Source organism: Rhyacophila brunnea, unplaced genomic scaffold, assembly GCF_057557595.1.
Source record: "Rhyacophila brunnea isolate RB1 unplaced genomic scaffold, BYU_Rbru_1.0 scaffold_7, whole genome shotgun sequence".
NCBI lineage: Eukaryota > Metazoa > Arthropoda > Insecta > Trichoptera > Rhyacophilidae > Rhyacophila > Rhyacophila brunnea.
In genome coordinates this window covers 12,333,340-12,352,413 of record NW_028233339.1, presented here as the reverse complement: position 1 = coordinate 12,352,413, position 19,074 = coordinate 12,333,340, and the positions used below count along the sequence as shown (strand labels likewise).

Genomic DNA, 19,074 nt, shown 5'->3' with positions numbered 1-19,074 from the left:
CGATATGTAACAGAAAGGCTAATTGGGGAATGTATCAGAAGACGTGGAGCCAATGAACTGTCAAAGGGATAACAGTGCTAAAAGTGGGAATATTTTAACTACCAGAGATTAATTAGAATGAAAGGCTTTGCCAACAATAACGTCTGGTATAATTGGTTTAGTCACCGTAATAACGAAAGCAAGGTGGAGCTAGAAGCTCATATCGCATTTGCTTCGGATTTGACACCTGCCAAAGTGTAAAGTAAGAATTTATCATTTACTTTACCGCGATGATATGCTCGGGAATCAGGATGTAAAACCAGATAAGTCAAAAAAATAGAAATTTTCAGAAGGGTTTTTGTGGACAAAGCAAACATAGTGTTAGCACCAGAGCGTCACATAATGCAACCAATAATTATTGTCACCCAGTAACTAATAATATAAATCGTCATCCAGTATTGCTAAATTCCAATGCATATTTTTTAAATAATCACAAAATTCGGGCGTGTGTATTTTTTCACCACTATATTCCACAGGTGGAAAATTTATATGATTAGGTCTGTTTGTAATACCTATCTAATTTTCCAAACAACAGTTGACTTATGTATACAAATGTATGTAGATCCCATTGGCTTGAACCGGTAACACAAGAAAATGCAATTCCATGACATGTGGTTTCACTCGGCCATCGTGTTACCTCAAAAGAATAATTGTTTTGAGCAGTGAACCAGGTAAAATCCACAGAGTGCGAAGAGGTGTTGTGAATGAGTTTACTGGAAAATCAATACGAGGGTGGGTCAATAAGTCCTTAGAAAAGCCGACAGGTGGCGCGACTAGTACTGTAAGCGGTTTGTTTTCATGCAGCGGCACTACCGATTCAGTATGCTGCGAAGTTTCAATCAGATTGGTCGGGTTGTTGTGTGTTTCTCGTACATTTAAAAAAAAAAATTTGCTTGTTTACAAAAATGGAGAAAATTGAGTTTAGAGCTGTTATTAAACATGTTAATATAAAAGGGTTAACAGCAAAGGAAATAAAAAATGAGTTGGATTTAGTTCACGGCACATCTGCTCCTTCACTTGCAACTATTTATAACTGGTTAAATGAATTTAAACGTGGTCGTACATCAACAAAGGATGAACCACGCTCAGGACGTCCTGTAGAGGTGACTACACCAGAAATGATCAATAAAATCCACGATATGGTGTTAAGTGACCGAAGATTAAAGTTGAGTGAGATAATTGAGGTTACAGGGATCTCAAAAGGTAGCGTCATTTCTATTTTACATGACAAATTGGGCATGAAAAAAATTTCTGCAAGCTGGGTGCCGCGTTTGCTCACAGTCGACAATAAACGCAATAGGGTGGTGGCCTCTAAAGCCCTGTTGTCGCTCATGCAACGCAATCCGGATGAATTTTTTCGTCGCTTTGTGACTGTAGATGAAACATGGGTACACCACTATACTCCCGAGACGAAAGAACAGTCAAAGCAGTGGATTGCGAAAGGCGAACCATGTCCAAAGAAGGCGAAAACTGTAAAATCAGCTGGTAAGGTTATGGCTACTGTATTTGGGATGCACGTGGAATTATTTTCGTTGACTATTTGGAAAAAGGAAAAAAGATAACAGGGGATTATTATGCATCTTTATTGGACCAGCTAAAAAACAAAATTGAAGAAAAACGGCCTCATTTAAACAGGAAAAAAATCCTCTTTCATCAGGACAATGCCCGTGTTCACACATGTTTACGATCAATGGCTAAAATTGAAGAATTGAAGTTCGAATTGGTCGACCACCCACCGTATTCGCCAGATTTAGCCCCCAGTGACTTTTTCCTTTTCCCAAACTTAAAAAAATGGCTAAGTGGACAACGTTTTTTTTCAAATGAAGAAGTCATCGATCGGACAAATGCTTATTTTGAGGACCTTCCGAAAACTTATTTTTCTGACGGTTTAAAAAAAATTGAGAAACGTCTAACCAAGTGTATTGAGCTCCAAGGAGATTATGTTGAGAAATAAAAAAAAAATACAAAAATAAAAACTGTTTTAATGCTTTTTTCTAAGGAATTATTGACCCACCCTCGTAGCATACGGCACAAGGTTTACAGACAGCTGGAAAGGTGGAGAAAGCTGATCAAAAATTCGGCAGTAGGTAGGTACTTCCAAGAGTGTTAACGATTCTTAGCCATGAGGGTGATGACGAGGAAGTTTGATACGTTATAAATACGGGATAGTATTTTATGGTCTGATTCATTATCATAGTATTACACTAAATATGTGCCAAAATTATTTAAAAACGTCGTGTTTCCATTCAGAAAAGTATTTAACTACTTCTTGAAGACGTTTAGAGATTCAACACAAGTATACCTAATCGATAACTGTTAAACACATTACTTAGTTTTTGTTGACGAATTCAATACAACACTGAATACACGGCCATCACGTGAATATACTATTATGCTTATTTACATTGTAAACTGGCAGCAAAGAGTTAGCAAGTAAAGTGTGACGTAAGGTTTTTAAATTAGTGTCAGGTAGATACTTAGCTGGCTGTATTTATTATTATCAAAATTATATACTTTTCACTGTTATTATATTGTTTTCTCTAAGCACGAAAATTGATTATACCTTTCTTTAATTAAGACAAATTATGAGATATTTCTCAGTTAGAATGTGCGATTACACTAAACACATACTAAAACTTAAACAAATTAATTTTACAGGTAAGTGTATAGATAAAAATCGCAGGAAATGTTTTCCTTGTAGTATTATGTAAATTCAGTGAAAGTGTTTGAAATATTGAAATGCACAATGGACCGGCCCTCGTCTATTATGGGAAGGTTTGATTTAAATTTATTATCTTGTCCCATTGTTTTAACGTGACAAGGTGCTAAGATTGTAAACAATGTTATGAATAGACATAATTTACAGTTTACACAATAATTACTAGACAGACAGTAAATAATGATGTACAATTCTGATAGTGATTTTTTTATAAATTTGACTCATTAAAACGCGTAATATTTTCCTTGAAACGGTTAGAGGCTAATGAATGTCAATTACAAAAAGACGTACAATCTCACAATACTAATATAGTTTGATTCGGTTTGAAATTGGTATACGTTATAACACAGTAATCCACGTAATAATAATATACCTACAGGAACATAGAACATTGGATTGTGTTGACTGTTGAGATAGACAATATCCCACTAAGCCAGTGAACCTTTTTGGTTAAAGGATCGCGAGAGATATAGAATCTCGGTGAACCAATACCTGACAGACACGTATTATATTAGATTCGATAGGAGTAAAAATAAACGCAAACATTTGCACTTTACGCATCAATAGCGTACGCCATGTGTTACAAACAAGCATTGTGTAGGTATATAATTAGTAATTATTTTGTATAAATATAATCTCATTTTATATAAATTTGTTCAATAGTAACCATCACGCGAACATTTTAACTTAGTTAATAAGCTTCCAGAATGCTTCACTTGCATTAGTTACAAGTGGTAAGTTGTAATTATTTCGTAAGCTTTTGAGTAACCCAAGTAGGGAATCACAGCGACGAAACCCGTTCTAATGTCATTGAAATACATGGTTCAAATACCTATTTACAATTGATTTTCTTTACTGACAATAGTGTCAATAATTTGTTTGAAAATTAGCAAGATTAATTAAAAATACAATGTTGTTTATTTTAGTACCTCTTTAATGTTGTATTATATTAAAATATATACCTTTTTTTTCATTTTTATCATCTGGTATTCACCATGAAAAATACAATATGTCTTTCGTTCACACAGTAAACGTTATTAAAAGTATAAGTAAATAATCTACCTACATATACAATATATTTATAAAATTAAATTCTGAATCACTTGAACAAGAGTGAATAACAGTTTCGTTGGCAGTGATAAAATTAATTAAGTAGGTAGTTGAAAATGTCGTCTCCAACAAAATCTATAAAACATAGTTATGTTGTATAATTAATTTATTGCAGCATATACGAAATATACGTGTCATAATTTGTTTTCAATAGTGGAGTTCCACTAAGGATTAGCCATTAATAGTGTTGAATTTTGATTTGGATCAAGAATTTAAGTAAGATTATTTTTTTTTGATATAATATTTTCATGCTCTGTACAAGTTACAGTTGGGATATGAACACATCTTATAAACCTACTTTTACCTACACGTCGTAAAATAAGCTCAATGAACTTTTTTAAGCAACGTTAGTAAATTTAATACGCGAATTGAACGTTCCCTCAATTTGACTTTAATTTTAATCAGATTAGCCTCAATGATAATTGTGTTTGAAACTGACACAAACGTAAAATTGCGAAAAATCACATATAGAGATTACAAAAAGTAATAACTTAATTTCAGCTGTAAACGAGGAGAATAAATTATGGCACTCAACTTTTTAATAAGATAATATGAGATTTCTCAACTTTTCGGAGATCAGCAGACTGTTATGACAACTAAGTAGCATAACCCAGTATGTATAGGTATATCTGGTACAGAGAATATTAGACTCTTCATAACCTAATACATAATGACGAATTTATATAAAGTCTTGCGGTGCCAAATAGTTAGGTACTTCAGATCCCGCTCTAACGCTGAGACTGAGGGTTTGTGATTCCGGGATTCCGCTAGATTTCTTAATCCCGGAATACCGACATTGAAAATGCTGCAATCTCGCAATAAGTCTGTGTATATATTTTTTTTCTTATTTCCAGAAATAAGATATGTTCATGAACTAAAGAAACATACTATTATGTATCTTCCTCACCATTATCACAAAAATGTATTAAAATGAGTTTTGTAATTGGTACAAATCTTAACATACTTTTAAACAAATACAAAAACGGGGAGATGTATCTAGGGAACCATGATCAACTAATCGTGATTCTCGACATACGAGAGTGATCGAATTCTAAAATATTTGATTCTGTCTGTCCTGATTCGAAGTCTAAAGCTATTTTAGTTCTTCCAGCCAAAAAAAATCCATCCAGAGTCAAAGTCTACTAGTTTTTAACTTTTTCGGTAAGATGTCGAAAGATGGTAGATTTAATGTCGTATGAATACTATTTTACAAGCTAGAAGTTTTCGTATCAATTTAACGGAATATGTATATATGTAGTCTCCTCCTCAATCCTGTTACATTTGGGCATTTTGAGATAATCAAATAAAATTATTTTATTGAGAAGAAATTATTTATAATTAAAAAGCCTCTCCTGAATTCTTTAATCATTTATTTTGATTCCTCTTCCAATTTTCCATGTGAATTTTTCTCTGTGAAGAATTTTTGCATCCGCAGGGTTATGAAAAACTCTCGTGTCATCCTCCATTTTGACAGATGCATAGATCATTATTGTAGGGAGGTCAACATAACGGATAAAAAACAAGTGACTTAATGTTGCTAGATCAAAAAAATATATGCCAAAACAGAGGCAATGTGATTGTTGCATATTTAGTTCAAAACTGCCAAAATGTAACATAGATTATTATCGAGGTGGGGGGCTTCATAATATAATCCTGGTAAAAATATCGCCAAATGTAGAGATTCTTATTCAAAAATTATTAGCTCGTTATTATGTTTACTGTAGTTAAGTATTAAAATATAAGAGCGGCATGCACAATCTAAGTCGATCCTAAGGATAAGTCGCCGAAAAGCATGACTTAACTATAGACAATCCTGAGTATAGAGTTAAGGAATCCTAACCATAGACTACTTTTGTTATGAACACGCCCCCTTCTGTATTACCATTTACCATTGACAGCTGCTGTCAAAATAAATTCGCATGTCTATAAAACAGTCCATAAACTCAAATTCATCGATGTATCTCAATATGGATATTGATAGTGTTAATTCGTTTGGCATGTACTTGCAGAATATTATTTTACTTTTATACGCCAGCCCGCAGAAATATAAGATGCCAGATGATAGAATGACACTTGGCGTTAGTGTTACCATGTTAAAAAAATATCTTGCGGTGCCTGTAGAATCACGTATAATGACTTATAACGGAAACATAAGAGTATTATAATTAAATATTAATATGTATTTATAGTTATTGCATTTATAAAATGCAGTTGTCATATTTTTGTCATCGTTTAACAATTATAAAATAATTTACCTAAACTATAGGAAAGAGAATTTTTAAATATGGTATTATTTTCAATAGAAATGATCTTAACTAGGGACAATGTTTCTGCATAGTGTTTTCTGCTAAGGAAATTTTAGTTATGACAAATGTTTCTGCATTCCGCTCTAAAATATATAGCTAACTGACAAGTTAAGCCGTGCCATCCCGTTCGAAAACATTAAATACAGCAGGATTGCATTAGGACCACTCAAACTATACTCTTGCACGCACTGAAATGTACCGGCAAATCCGCAAAAAGCCCCGGGTTCAGTATTAAATAGATACGTAATAGAACGAACAATCATGAGAAGAGACCTAGGAGCGAAACAATATAAAAACAATGTATTGTGCACATTTGAATAATTCCAGCCAAATTATTAATGACTGCAAAAGCAGAGTTTAATTTGGTTGTGATTACGCTGTTGAGAATACTTTTTTGACAGTGCAGCTATGAATCATCTCACGAATAGCATAATAGTGGTGTTTTAAATCTCAGGTCTTGAACATAATTGGCAGCATAAAATAATGTTTTGCGGTTAGTTATGTATGGTAAAAAAAAGCTTGTATCACTTACCCGAAATCAAAATGGATGCGCATAATTAAAATTATAAAGATAATACGAAAATAATTGTTAAACAAAGATATATTTAAAGTTTACCCGTGATATGTGTGGCAGCACATATGCCATGAAAAAGATACAAGCTTTTTTATTTACTGAAAAAGAAAAAAATATATAATTGCGGATGCCGCCGCTTCATAAAACGCAGACGTCATTGGACGACGGCGATTGAATTCATAATAAAACCCAAATATACGTATTATTTATTATTCTTTGGTATCTACCTATTGAAGACGGCTATCCTTAAATTTATAATAAATTCGTATAAATTATCATTTAGGCAAAATGCTGACCGATGAAAATTTCATTCGTATTTAATGCTTTTCTATAATGGGTCTCAGTCAATTTTCTTTCGTACAAGTACTTTCATATTATAAAGTATAATATAACCAGTTTTTTTCATGTCAAATAATAATTCTCAAATATTTTGTTGATATGAGGATTTGTGAGATGTGTGAAAAGCTTAGAATAAATTTCAGCACTCTACGTACAAATGCATATCGCCGCTATTTACATAGTACATGTCCATCAACGAAATATTGAGAATACCTACCTAGAAAGATAATACATTTACATATTCAATGGCTTGAATCGAAAATATACCTTTATCCAGCAGAAGACTTCTGATGACTCTGTAGTAGAGTCCTCCATGCTTATCGCGAGCGATGTGGTACAGAAAATCAGGATACTCTCCAAGACACTCCCTCAGAAACTCGTCATCCAGCGGCGGAAACTCCTCGTCGGTCGGCGAAGGAAACTGCGCCACCGGTATCTGATTAACAATCGGAGGATCGTCGTCGTTGTAATTGAATTCGGGATTCGGCTGTTTCTTAGAATCGCTGTTCAAGTGGACCAGATCGGCCAGCCAATTCTTTGGATCCGAGTTGGGCGGCGATTCTTGTATCGGCGAGAATCCCCGTCGGGGCCGGGCAGAGATGTCGAGGGGCAGATGCCTGAAGCCGGAAGGTTGGTGGAGGTCGTTTCTGTTCATGACATCTCGACGCCCGGAAGGACATGGGCGAGCAAAAATGTCCTCCCACCTAAATCCTCCTCTTCGCCGCCAAAGTATTGAGTCGATTATAATGATTATTTTTTTCACTTAACACCTTTTTTATATAAACCATTAAAAACACCAATTCAATTGCAAAAAGTTCCACCGAAATAACTTAAAATATGTTTTTTTAACAACTGAATATAACACACAACAAAATTGAACAGAAAAACGAGACGATGTCGCTAGGAATACAAGACGTAATGAAATTACTTTAATATTTTTCTTCGTAAATTAAATTAATACTGCCATATGAAAAAAAATACTCCACACAGACGAACACAAACACCAGACTGCAGAATTTTATTATCATTCATTATTCCATGTCTATAATTTCATTATCATGAAACAATTATGAGAATAAATATTTTTATCGTATTTTATTACCTACAGGTACTTGAATAATTCTTCAGAAATACCGATAAAATCAATTATTTACACACTGAAAAAAAATTAAATGGTATTGTTTCGATATCGTTATCATTGTTATTTTTTTATCAGGATTTGATAATGATGAATACAACTTCAATAATAAAGTTTCCTAACCTCTAAAATGTAATATAAGATGACACTGTTTCATTAAATGAAAATTCACGAACACATTATACTGGAGATTTTTCAGTTATATAAATAACTGGAGACAGGACGGTCAACTGAGTCAACGTACACTGAATAAGTCACAGTTGCCGCAGCTAGCCGACAAGTTAATGGTATGAGAAACTCTCAGGTGAGGTAGGCAAAGTTACGGCGAAGGTAAATACCGGCTCGCCGTCCAACACTAACCGGTCACATGTTTACGCGGTACTGTCGCGAGAGTCTGACAGCCGTCAGATCGCGCTATGAAGTTAAAAACACGATTCATAGATCCGTAATGTTCCGCGGATAACTCAGATGAGCGCGATAATGATTCGATTATAATTGCTGTCGTCTGTTGCACTTGGGCCGGCTCGCGGTTGGCGAACATGCAAACAACCAATGTAATTTTATTATCATTAGAGTATCTTATAAAAAATCGGAAGAGCAAGCAGGCGAAACCAGTCGTTGCGTCATTACGTACGAGATAGTAAAATTTCACTCGGTAAGTCATCATAAGGGAACATGAGATAAAACATCAAAAGTGCAAAAATTTATATTATAATTATTATGAATTTTAACCAGCCAATATTTGTCTAATTTGAAAAAAATAACGACAGTTATATTATGACGTAAGCTTTTTTAAAAACAAATAAGTATTGAAACAAATAAACAACACAAACATAGACCTTTCCAAACTAACCAACCCGGCCGGTATCACACGCTGTCACAACCGGATTATCATGAGGCCCTACGTTTGTATGTTAAGCATCATCAGGTGTATGCCAGAGAATATCTCAGATGTTACCCAAGACTAAGATCACTAGTCACTACGCACTGCGCGGAAATGCGTGATTTGACTAAATTTAAGTTAACACAATTACTGCTGACCCTTTAATTACCACATTTCAATAACACGTTAATTATATCCTAAATGAGTTAAGCGTATTCCAGGGTCGTGCGCACATCGCAATTAAAATAAAAATAAAATACTACACCTATTGGTATAATAACCCTATCGTTTGCTTTTCCATGCAAGATTAACGAGAAGTTTCTTTGCAAATGTATGTAGGATGTCTTTTAAGTTCTGTTCGTATAATATATTGCCTATCTGAATAATGTCTATCTCGAGTACTCGCATATAAAAACATCTAAATAGATAAGGGCATGTATATAAATAAGGTAAGTACTTATCTAGGTTTTCATTTGATAAGAATGCAGTGAAACATCTCAGGATAGTATGCATTCCTGTTTTACCAGTTTTCCGCAAGGCATTTATCAAGCTATCCATACACCAACAACCAAGGCGATTCTCTTTTAAATATCATATAAAACCGTCTGAGCTTTTCGTCTTAAAGTTTTCGTATTTTTAATCAAACATAATAAAAAAATAATTAACAACGCTTACAATATAAGTCAACTATTTAGTTCCTTGTTGAAAATATAACGAAATTATTGATTGTTTTATTACGTTAAATAAAAAAAAACAATTTATGCAAAAGTCATGGACAATCAGTCAGTTAAACATAAAAAATATGAACTCGTTCAGCCGTTTAAAGTATACTTACATAGGTACAGCTTGTTTTTTTTATATTATTATGAATCGTGATATTCGTGATACAGATACACATTTTACTTAGTGCCTAACTAAATTAAATGCACTTTGGAATTGACCATAGTCGTCTCGCAGGTGAATGGTTGTAAGTTGTAAGTCACCTGGCCTCGGCAAAGAGAGACGTCAGAATATTATAAAACAGCCAAAGAGCAATGCATCATGAACTTAATATTGCCACGCATACAATAATAATATCAATGTTATTGTTAGTGTATTTTTCTAATATACATACACGAAATAAACTGTTACTTTTAAATATTATAAAAATTGATAACTAATATACATAATATACAAAGGTAGTGAATATTGTTAGATAATTTAACAATAGAGGTTTAAAATATTAATATCTTCCGCATTCCAACTATGCAAAATAGTACACCATAACGAATTAATTCAGCTGACATTTGTATGATAGAATTGATTGATTGAAACCCGTAGTCAAGGTTTTGAGAATCCTGTAACTGATAAATGCAGTGGCCATGTAACTCGGATGTAGGGGGTCACAGCTTGGAGAGCAGTAATGGTAAAATGGGGAGATGAAGAACACCAGCCCGCTAGATCGATCAAATTGAGAATGCGAGAGGATTTTTTTACTATCAGCGAGGACAATTACTGGAGTAGAACCGTGAATAGGAACTGCTCATGAACACCACGATCTAGTAATAAAACAACCGTTGAGGATAAAGGTGCAAATTTTAAATTTAGAATTAGCATAATATTATGCTTCTCACGCCTGTTATAATATCGTAATTATAATGACGTGCACAGTTAACTTGAAACAATAATTTATTATGTCTAGTAAACCTATATCAGGGGGTAATTTACAAAAATAGTTAAGTCCAAAAATATTTTTAATGCTAGATCACTCTTTAAAAGTCTAGAGTGCTTGAAAACTCGCCAAATGTAACATTAGATCGCTTAAATCGTTTTAAATCCTACCTACTAAATATGTTACCAATTTTCAATAGTGGATAAATCTATCAGGTTTATATTCAAAGAGCGTCAAATCCATTTTAGCCAGTCACGTAGGTATGTCATCGCAAATGCAGATGTCAATATGCTAAATGCCACACATTATTAATTGCGATCAAAGAGACAACGTGATTTTGTTGCTAATAAACATAAACTTTTTAGGAAGGAGCAGTGAACATATTTAATTTTCTCACTTTGTCAAAAAGTTGATTTCAAAATTACCTTCTGAGCATCTATTCTATGCACAGGACTGCTATTGGCCGCTATCGGAAGCTATCGAGGGTAGTTTTTCATATTTTTGTAATGAGGTATTATAATTTGCACACTAAGTGCTATATTTTAATAGTAACTCTGTTGGCTGTGCTAACTTTTACAGCGAGATAGACAATTTTGACTGTTCAGTTTAGACGGCTAACTTATTGTAACAATTATAATACATAAATACAAAAACATTATAAACTACCCTCGATAGCCGCCGATAGCAGTATTGCGTATAGAATAGATGCGCTGATATGTTTAAAACCAGTTAACGTTACGATTTGAGGCATGACTCATACACGATGCACAAATTTAATATATCATTATGTGCATATCGTCTTTGTTCTGGCAGAACACACTAACTGGAGAATACTAGTTTTGAGTAATTTGACTTTGAAGTTGTTAAAATGTTTGAAATGGTCTATCATGTGAGTTTAAGTAATCGTAAAAAGGATGACTTTAAAATAAAGACTGTTTATTTATTAAGAAGGTTTCCAGACAGTAAAGTTTGAAATAAGGAACATTTTGGTATAACTAACTCAATGTCATTTTTTCGAATTAGTGTTTTCTGCCAGAACAGTTACGATATATTATTCATGTTGTCAATATATTGGTATAACTTCAGATAGTTTTATTCACCGACTATCAGTTACGATAAATATACACATAATAATCACCCACACACTTGCGCCGGGACAATTTGCATGAATCTATTCTCTAAAAGTCTTAACTGCATACTATCTGCATAATGATGAATGATACGTGTCTTTAATGTACACTAATAAAATCTAGGAAAGTGCGTAGCGGAAAACAATAAATATTATACCAGATTGCTCGCCTTCAACTATTAATTTATCAGACCGCGTAACCAACGCATTTAATAGTTAGAAGTAAAAGGGTCGACAAGCGGTTCACAAATGAACCAAATCGGTTTTCATATTGCTATTATTACGGCTTCAGCGCCAATAGTATCTTGTAATAAGATCAACAAAAGCTACAGTGTGAAGCCGACGTACAAAATGGGCTTCGTACTTCGTCAAGATTTAAAATTAGCTAAGTAATAATAACACTTACCTAAGTATGTACCGATTTGCTATAAAATTTCATACGTGTTAAGGCTAAACGAAAATTATTGTAACTTTGCTAAAAAATGTAGCATAGTAATAATAGATAGTAGTGGTAGTAGGTATCATTATATATCGCACCATCGCAACTAAACTGCCACAATCCAAAAAACGTCAAACAGAGAAAATCAGCTTTGAAGTTTTTACCTTTCGCATTTTTGTACTGTGTTTTCGAAATATGTTTAGATATTGAATGAAGTTTTGACAATTTGATGACTTAGAGATATGAAATTTTCGGTACATATACTATGAACGATAGATAATGAAACGTAGTAATTAACTCAAAACACGTAAATTTGGACTTGTGGCGGTTTAGTTGCGAGGGTGCGATATATGCTTGATTTATCTGCCTGCCTGTAACGCATTAGCTGTCACTGTAAATTTTCATGAGAAAGAATTTGTGTCTTTGTTGCACGATCGCATAAATATAGCACCCACGTTGCACTCCTCTCATGCGCGCTGCACTTAAACGCTCAGTCACTTAGGTATATGCACTTCGCCAACACGCTTCTTAGCCGATACCAATGAAACTTACGTAAAATACCCCGCTTTATCGAAATGGATAACTACCAATCTATATTGGTACAATTCAAATCGACTCGTTCTTTAGCTATGAATATTATTACCCCATATTGTTTTGCTTATGATAAAAAAATAGTATTATTGAGCGCATCGACAATAATGTTGCCAGGTGACACTGCCATCTGGTATTTTTTTTTAGTAATTTAATAATAACCAGGACCGATTTCATCCCGATAGAAGTAAATTGCTAAGATCGATGTATACAAACATGAGAGCTGTGTACTACCCTGCTAAATTAGACAGGTAGAACCCAAGAAAAGGTAGTTTAAAACTTGGGACCACCAACAACAATTTCACTACAACCAAAATCACTGTCTTTTTAGTTAGCGGGATCTTGGGACTTGGACAGGGCATGTTTCAAAGATGGAAAACAACCAACCAACCAAGAGGCCATATACCGAAATGGAAAAAGGGGGTCGGTCTGAGGTGGTTGTTCTGTGTATTAGCGAGGCTAAGGGCTTGCGCAGACAGAGAGCGGTCGGAGTTCTGCGTTCAACCGACCGTTGACCGCTAGCGTTCAGGGACAGCAGACAGGTGGCGGTCAACAATGTGCGTTCCATTTGTATACAAACGTTGTAGTGACACAGGCGCTGCATAATGCGAGACCGCTATATTCCGACTGCGAGTGGAAGTGAGAAAGCACCGCTGTTGCGTACTCACTCCCCCGTGTGGTTTCGCTCTATGTTGTTTGACTGCTCAAATTCCTATGACGGGACTGGACGGGAGGTACGGCGTTCTTTGTAATTCCGGGAATAGACCTCTAGAACGCTAGCGTTCCAATTGACCGGCGCGGTCTGACCGCCGGCTGTGTACCCATACAGTATGAAGTCCATACAGTACAAAGAACGCCGAACTCCGAACGCGGAACGCAGACCGCCTTGACCGCTCTCTGTCTGCGCAAGCCCTAAGGCAATGGAAACATTCCCTGTAGGCAGTCAAAGTGTAGAAAAAATCCAACAAAAGATGCTTCAGACGCGAAGCAATTTCCATTTTTTCAATTGAAATAACGCAAACGATTGGCAAAAAATGCACAAAGCCGATCCGCCCAACAGAGGTGCAGTCGTCCGAAAATTTTAATCATCCCAGTTGCCTTGTCGCTTACCAGCAAGGTCGCGGAGAAGCGTCTCAGGCCACAGTTACAATAACAGCAACACAGCTAATGACATTGGATATAAAATATTTTTATATCGACCACATGATTGCAAATAATCGCGATCACAAGTTGAAAAGTTAATGGAAATCATGACAATATCCTTGTGTCTCGTACGTGTTTTAGACGAAACTAACAAAAAAACGAATTACTTTTCGTACAACACTCAAAATTGCAGGAACTATTTAAAAATGTACGAAGCGGCCGAGAATGAACTGAAAAGAAACTAAAATTAAAAAAAAAAACACACAAGGTTTTGTTTTTTGGTACCTAAGTAAATAAACCGTTTTCAATACATCTTATACCTACATAGTTTCTGTAAAATGTTAAAATACAAAATATATTATTTAGTTTAGTAGATATTCGATTATCTCATACGATGTAGCTCCTGTTACGGAATCTCACGGGTCTGCAATGATAAACACTTTTCGAAGCAAATAATTTAAATACGGCTTCTAATGCCTTGATCAGATGGCGCGATTTGACTCGTGCCCATTCCAGGAACATATGACCCATTGAGCCGTCCACATGTAATCGCCGCGTGTCACTTCTCGCGCGCGGTCGAGATACAGGTGACCTCATTGAGCTGTCCACGTGCACTCGCGGCGAGACGCGCGTCATCTGGACAAACTCTAAAGTTGACGGAACGGGATAACGCCAACCGGATAACGGAACAACTAGACGCCGCAAAATGATTGAAATGTGCGATTAAATAGTTACGTTACGATTTGAACCAGCAAATCTAATATAAAGTATCTACTTATAATAAAAACGAGGGTTACGGTTGTTGCAAAGTTACTCTTGTTAATGCTGTGTTTCCGTAGTCCTGTCTAGGATTGAACTTTAGCGATATTGTGCAAAACTATTAAAAAAAAAAAAAATGGTAGATGTTCCGCAGTTTGCGCAATGCATTTCAACGAACTTTCAATTGCCGCAATATTTGGAATTGTTCAATGTTGCCAAAAGTATTGCGTCGTACAAAAAGTTTGTTTGTGGGTCTGCTAATTCATTAATTAACAACAAATGAGATAACCGCAAGGTTTACGTGGCATAGCAACATATTATGCATTACCCCGAAGGTTAAATCGAGAAGTCATATTTTTTCATAATTGCAGACAAAAACTGCGTGTTACGGTTACGCAGGCACTACAAGTCAGGTGACAGTAGCTTGTTGTTAATTGAAATAATAATAAATGTTATTGTTTTCAGTCTGTACCGATGGATTTGTGTTTTTTCGTGTAGGTACGAAAATACTAAACTTGTCCAAAAACAAATTAACCGTAACCTTCGGTACGGTTCACACCAAGGTATAAAAGATTCAAACACGAAAGGAATTTCCATCGATTAGCATTTCACCGAATGAGTAATTTTGACGAATTTTAAAAGTAGGAAAATAGGTACGTGGGATTTATTTTATATACGAAGTAAAAATTATTTAAAAAAAAAAAAACATATTTTCTTCAAGCTAGAGCAAAATTACGATTACTAATTAAAAAAAATATCATATAAACGTTATGTGTGTTTTGAATGTGGATAAGGAAGGCAACTACCTAACTGTTAACAAATATATCTTACAAATTGATGTCATTTTACTTAACTGCATCTTGATGAACACATTGAATCGACGATCGATAAAAATCACATTAATTCTTAACGATTTTCTGCCTTTTTGCAAATCGGCCAATCTATACACGTACACGTGTTTTCCTAGAAGTCACCGGATACGATTATATCAATACATTATTAACGGTTGCCAGACCTACTAAACTGCAAAGAACGTTAAAAATGCGGTAACAAAATAATTAGTATTTACGTAGGTACATGTTTATTTTATAATGCATGTATGTAGCCTGCAGCGATTGTAAATTGGCTGGGGATTTCTGAGATTCACGCGTGATCGTTAACAGCACGCATGCGTCTTGGGACGAAAGAAGAAAAAAAAACAGATGGAATCTAAAAATTATAGGAACACTACGCTGCAACGGAGAAAGACAATCTCATGATAGACGAACACCTTCTCTCTTTATTTACACTTGTCTTGCTTTTATCAGTTCACACTGTTTGTGTATAACAAAGATAATAAATCAACTATGTTCTAATGGTAGTTGATGCATTTTTTGTAAATTATATGATCGGATGTGCTGTAGACATTGCGGAAGGTGTAAATTAATTAATAATAATCCAATAATGCAACTATGCAAGCTTTCTATATCAAATGAGATAAAAGAAATCATATTAAGTATTATGATATTTAATGTTGACAATTTTTACCATAATTATAGCGGCGCATAATCAGTAACGAAATATTATAAGAGTTGCAATTAAATTATTATTATTAAAAAAATTAAAAGAGTATTTTGAAAATCCAAATGGACCGTTCCAATACACAAAGAACTTGGATAGTTTTCACGTGGAATAGATTACTTGAACAAACCAACAATCCGGGACTTTTACTTCAGATGTTATTTTTGTTTACTGTTCAGTTACTAATGTAACCGAATCCAATCTAACAATAAACAATAACGAGATTTTAGTGAAGTCGTTGATAATATGTAATATTCGGACAATCTATTAATGAAATGTGAATACAAACCCATATTTGTACGCGGTGTACGATCATTTTCGCCTCACCCGTGAAACTTGGGCGAGTCCGTTGGGCAAGCCATGTCGCAAGGATGGAAGACACCCAACCACCAAAGAGGTTACTTTTCAACAGGGCAAGAGCGGGGGTTTGATTGCGTAGAAAGAAACACAGCATCCCTGAAGCTAGGGGAATGGAGGGAGCTTGTGGCAGACAGAGTAAAGTGGAGACATCCTGGAGGATGCCAATACCCACATTGGATTGTAGTACCTACTTTGATAATACATTTTATTCAAATATGCAATTATATTTAGATAATATGTAAACAAGAAAATCAATTAATGTTAAAAGGAAATGAAAAAGAATTGAACTTTGGTGGTATTATAAAATCCCTTTTCTAGAAAGCTACCTACCGCGTTCTTCATGCTAATATAATTTATTATTATTATCTATGCGTAACCAAATAATCATAAGCGGCAGTAAATTATTTTATCAAGCGTAAATATTCTACATTATGAAAATCACGTAGGCACCGGTATCTAATGCATATTGATAATGACACATGACGAAACTACAGTCGCTTACAGCAATCTGCTTATAACGCACGGGGAAGTTATATCTGGCCTGGCAAGAGTGACTACGCTGCATGATCTGTCAACGCACCAACAAGGGTCACGGACCGCAGTTTCCGCCAGGTCGGAAACGGGAGATAAAATACGAGCTATCGAGCGCCCAGAAAGGAGAATACCAATGAAGGGAAACGTGGTTATGCTTTCACAACACTGTTGGAGGGATGGGAAAAAAACAGCGTGTCGAGTGACAGTGAGGAAACATGAATAGTATTAGAGTTCGAATTTTTGTCGATGTTATTTTAAACTTCGATACGGGACGTCAATCACTGACGGATATCCGTCAAATAAAAATAATACTATTTTTATTCTAAATGGAGTAATAGAGTGGTGTAAGTATTGACAATATTGACAGAGTTCATTACGAAAAAAAAACAAATTGGTTATTTGCTTTGCAAAAAAGTGTAATTTTTGCATGAAGCGAAATAGAACCCGACCCGCGGCTTCGGAGGCGGGCGCTCTACCAACTACGCCACCGTGAGACGAATCAATAAATATAATATATAAATATTATAGCTTCTTCATCAGTCATATCTGTAGAAGCATCGTATCGTTGATTGGGAATCTTATCTATACGATGAATTGATAACTTTTCATAAAGACAGAGAAATCGTGATAAAATCTAATTGATGCAATTCATTGTATTTGAATATAAGGAATTTTTACAACGTTTTTCTTAGCTCGTATTCTTATTTGTCCGGTACAAATCTTGCAATCGATTTTTAACCAACTTCCCGGCTAACTAGACATTTGAAACTTTTAGAATATATCAGAACACAATGCCAATGCATTTTTTTTTTTAAATACTTTTAGCCATCTTTAAGTAGAATTGAATTCATTTTCAGTTAATTCTGTTTTGTATGAAAAATTATTTCGACACCATTATTGGTTGCTAGGGGTCTGGGGTCCTAGCAACTAAATTATTAATATATACGTGCGTTACTACGGAAATCAATATGACATGTCAAAATGACATTTCAGTATTATTTCTATAAAGAACAATTTTTTTTTGATCGTTTAAGCTAGTCAAGTCAAGTTTATATGATTCAACAGAAAATTTAAAAACGTTGTATATAAAAAGTTCTTTTTATCTTGTAATTATTACATAATATACAATTTCATTTTGTAAAAGAATATATTATCTATCTGGGAATATATGTATATATTTTCACTGGGTATTAAAATCCATGCCATGTGAGAAAAAAATCGCCAGCAGAGCTCAATCATTATAAATACATTTTTTATTCATAAAATAAGTATTTATGCGCGTTTGATATTGGGAAAAGTTGATTTATACCAGACGTAAAAAGAAGAAATCTTTACAATCTGTTCAAAATAGATAATTAATAAGTTAATTCAATCATCGTTAATACGAGGGTGGGTCAATAAGTCCTTAGAAAAGCCGACAGGTGGCGCGACTAGTACTGTAAGCGGTTTGTTTTCATGCAGCGGCACTACCGATTCAGTATGCTGCGAAGTTTCAATCAGATTGGTCGGGTTGTTGTGTTTCTCGTACATTTAAAAAAAAAAATTGCTTGTGGAAAATGGAAAAATGGAAAATGGAGAAAATTGAGTTTAGAGCTGTTATTAAACATTTTAATATAAAAGGGTTAACAGCAAAGGAAATAAAAAATGAGTTGGATTTAGTTCACGGCATATCTGCTCCTTCACTTGCAACTATTTATAACTGGTTAAATGAATTTAAACGTGGTCGTACATCAACAAAGGATGAACCACGCTCAGGACGTCCTGTAGAGGTGACTACACCAGAAATGATCAATAAAATCC

The 19,074-nt window shown here is 34.7% G+C and overlaps 1 protein-coding gene across 4 annotated transcripts in view; it reads right to left on the bottom strand.

The window, feature by feature from the left end:
* Window positions 1–19,074, bottom strand: part of milt (trafficking kinesin-binding protein milt) — a 184,564-nt gene that overhangs the window by 32,431 nt on the left and 133,059 nt on the right. Inside the window, exon 1 of one of the 4 annotated variants that reach the window (XM_085957529.1) lies at window positions 7,355–7,939. The exons of the other annotated variants lie outside the window; for them this stretch is intronic. Within the exon in view, the coding sequence (XP_085813655.1) occupies window positions 7,355–7,742 (388 nt within the window). The 5' untranslated portion in view covers window positions 7,743–7,939. Of the gene's footprint in view, window positions 1–7,354; window positions 7,940–19,074 lie in introns of those variants that run through there. 4 annotated transcript variants of the gene reach the window in all.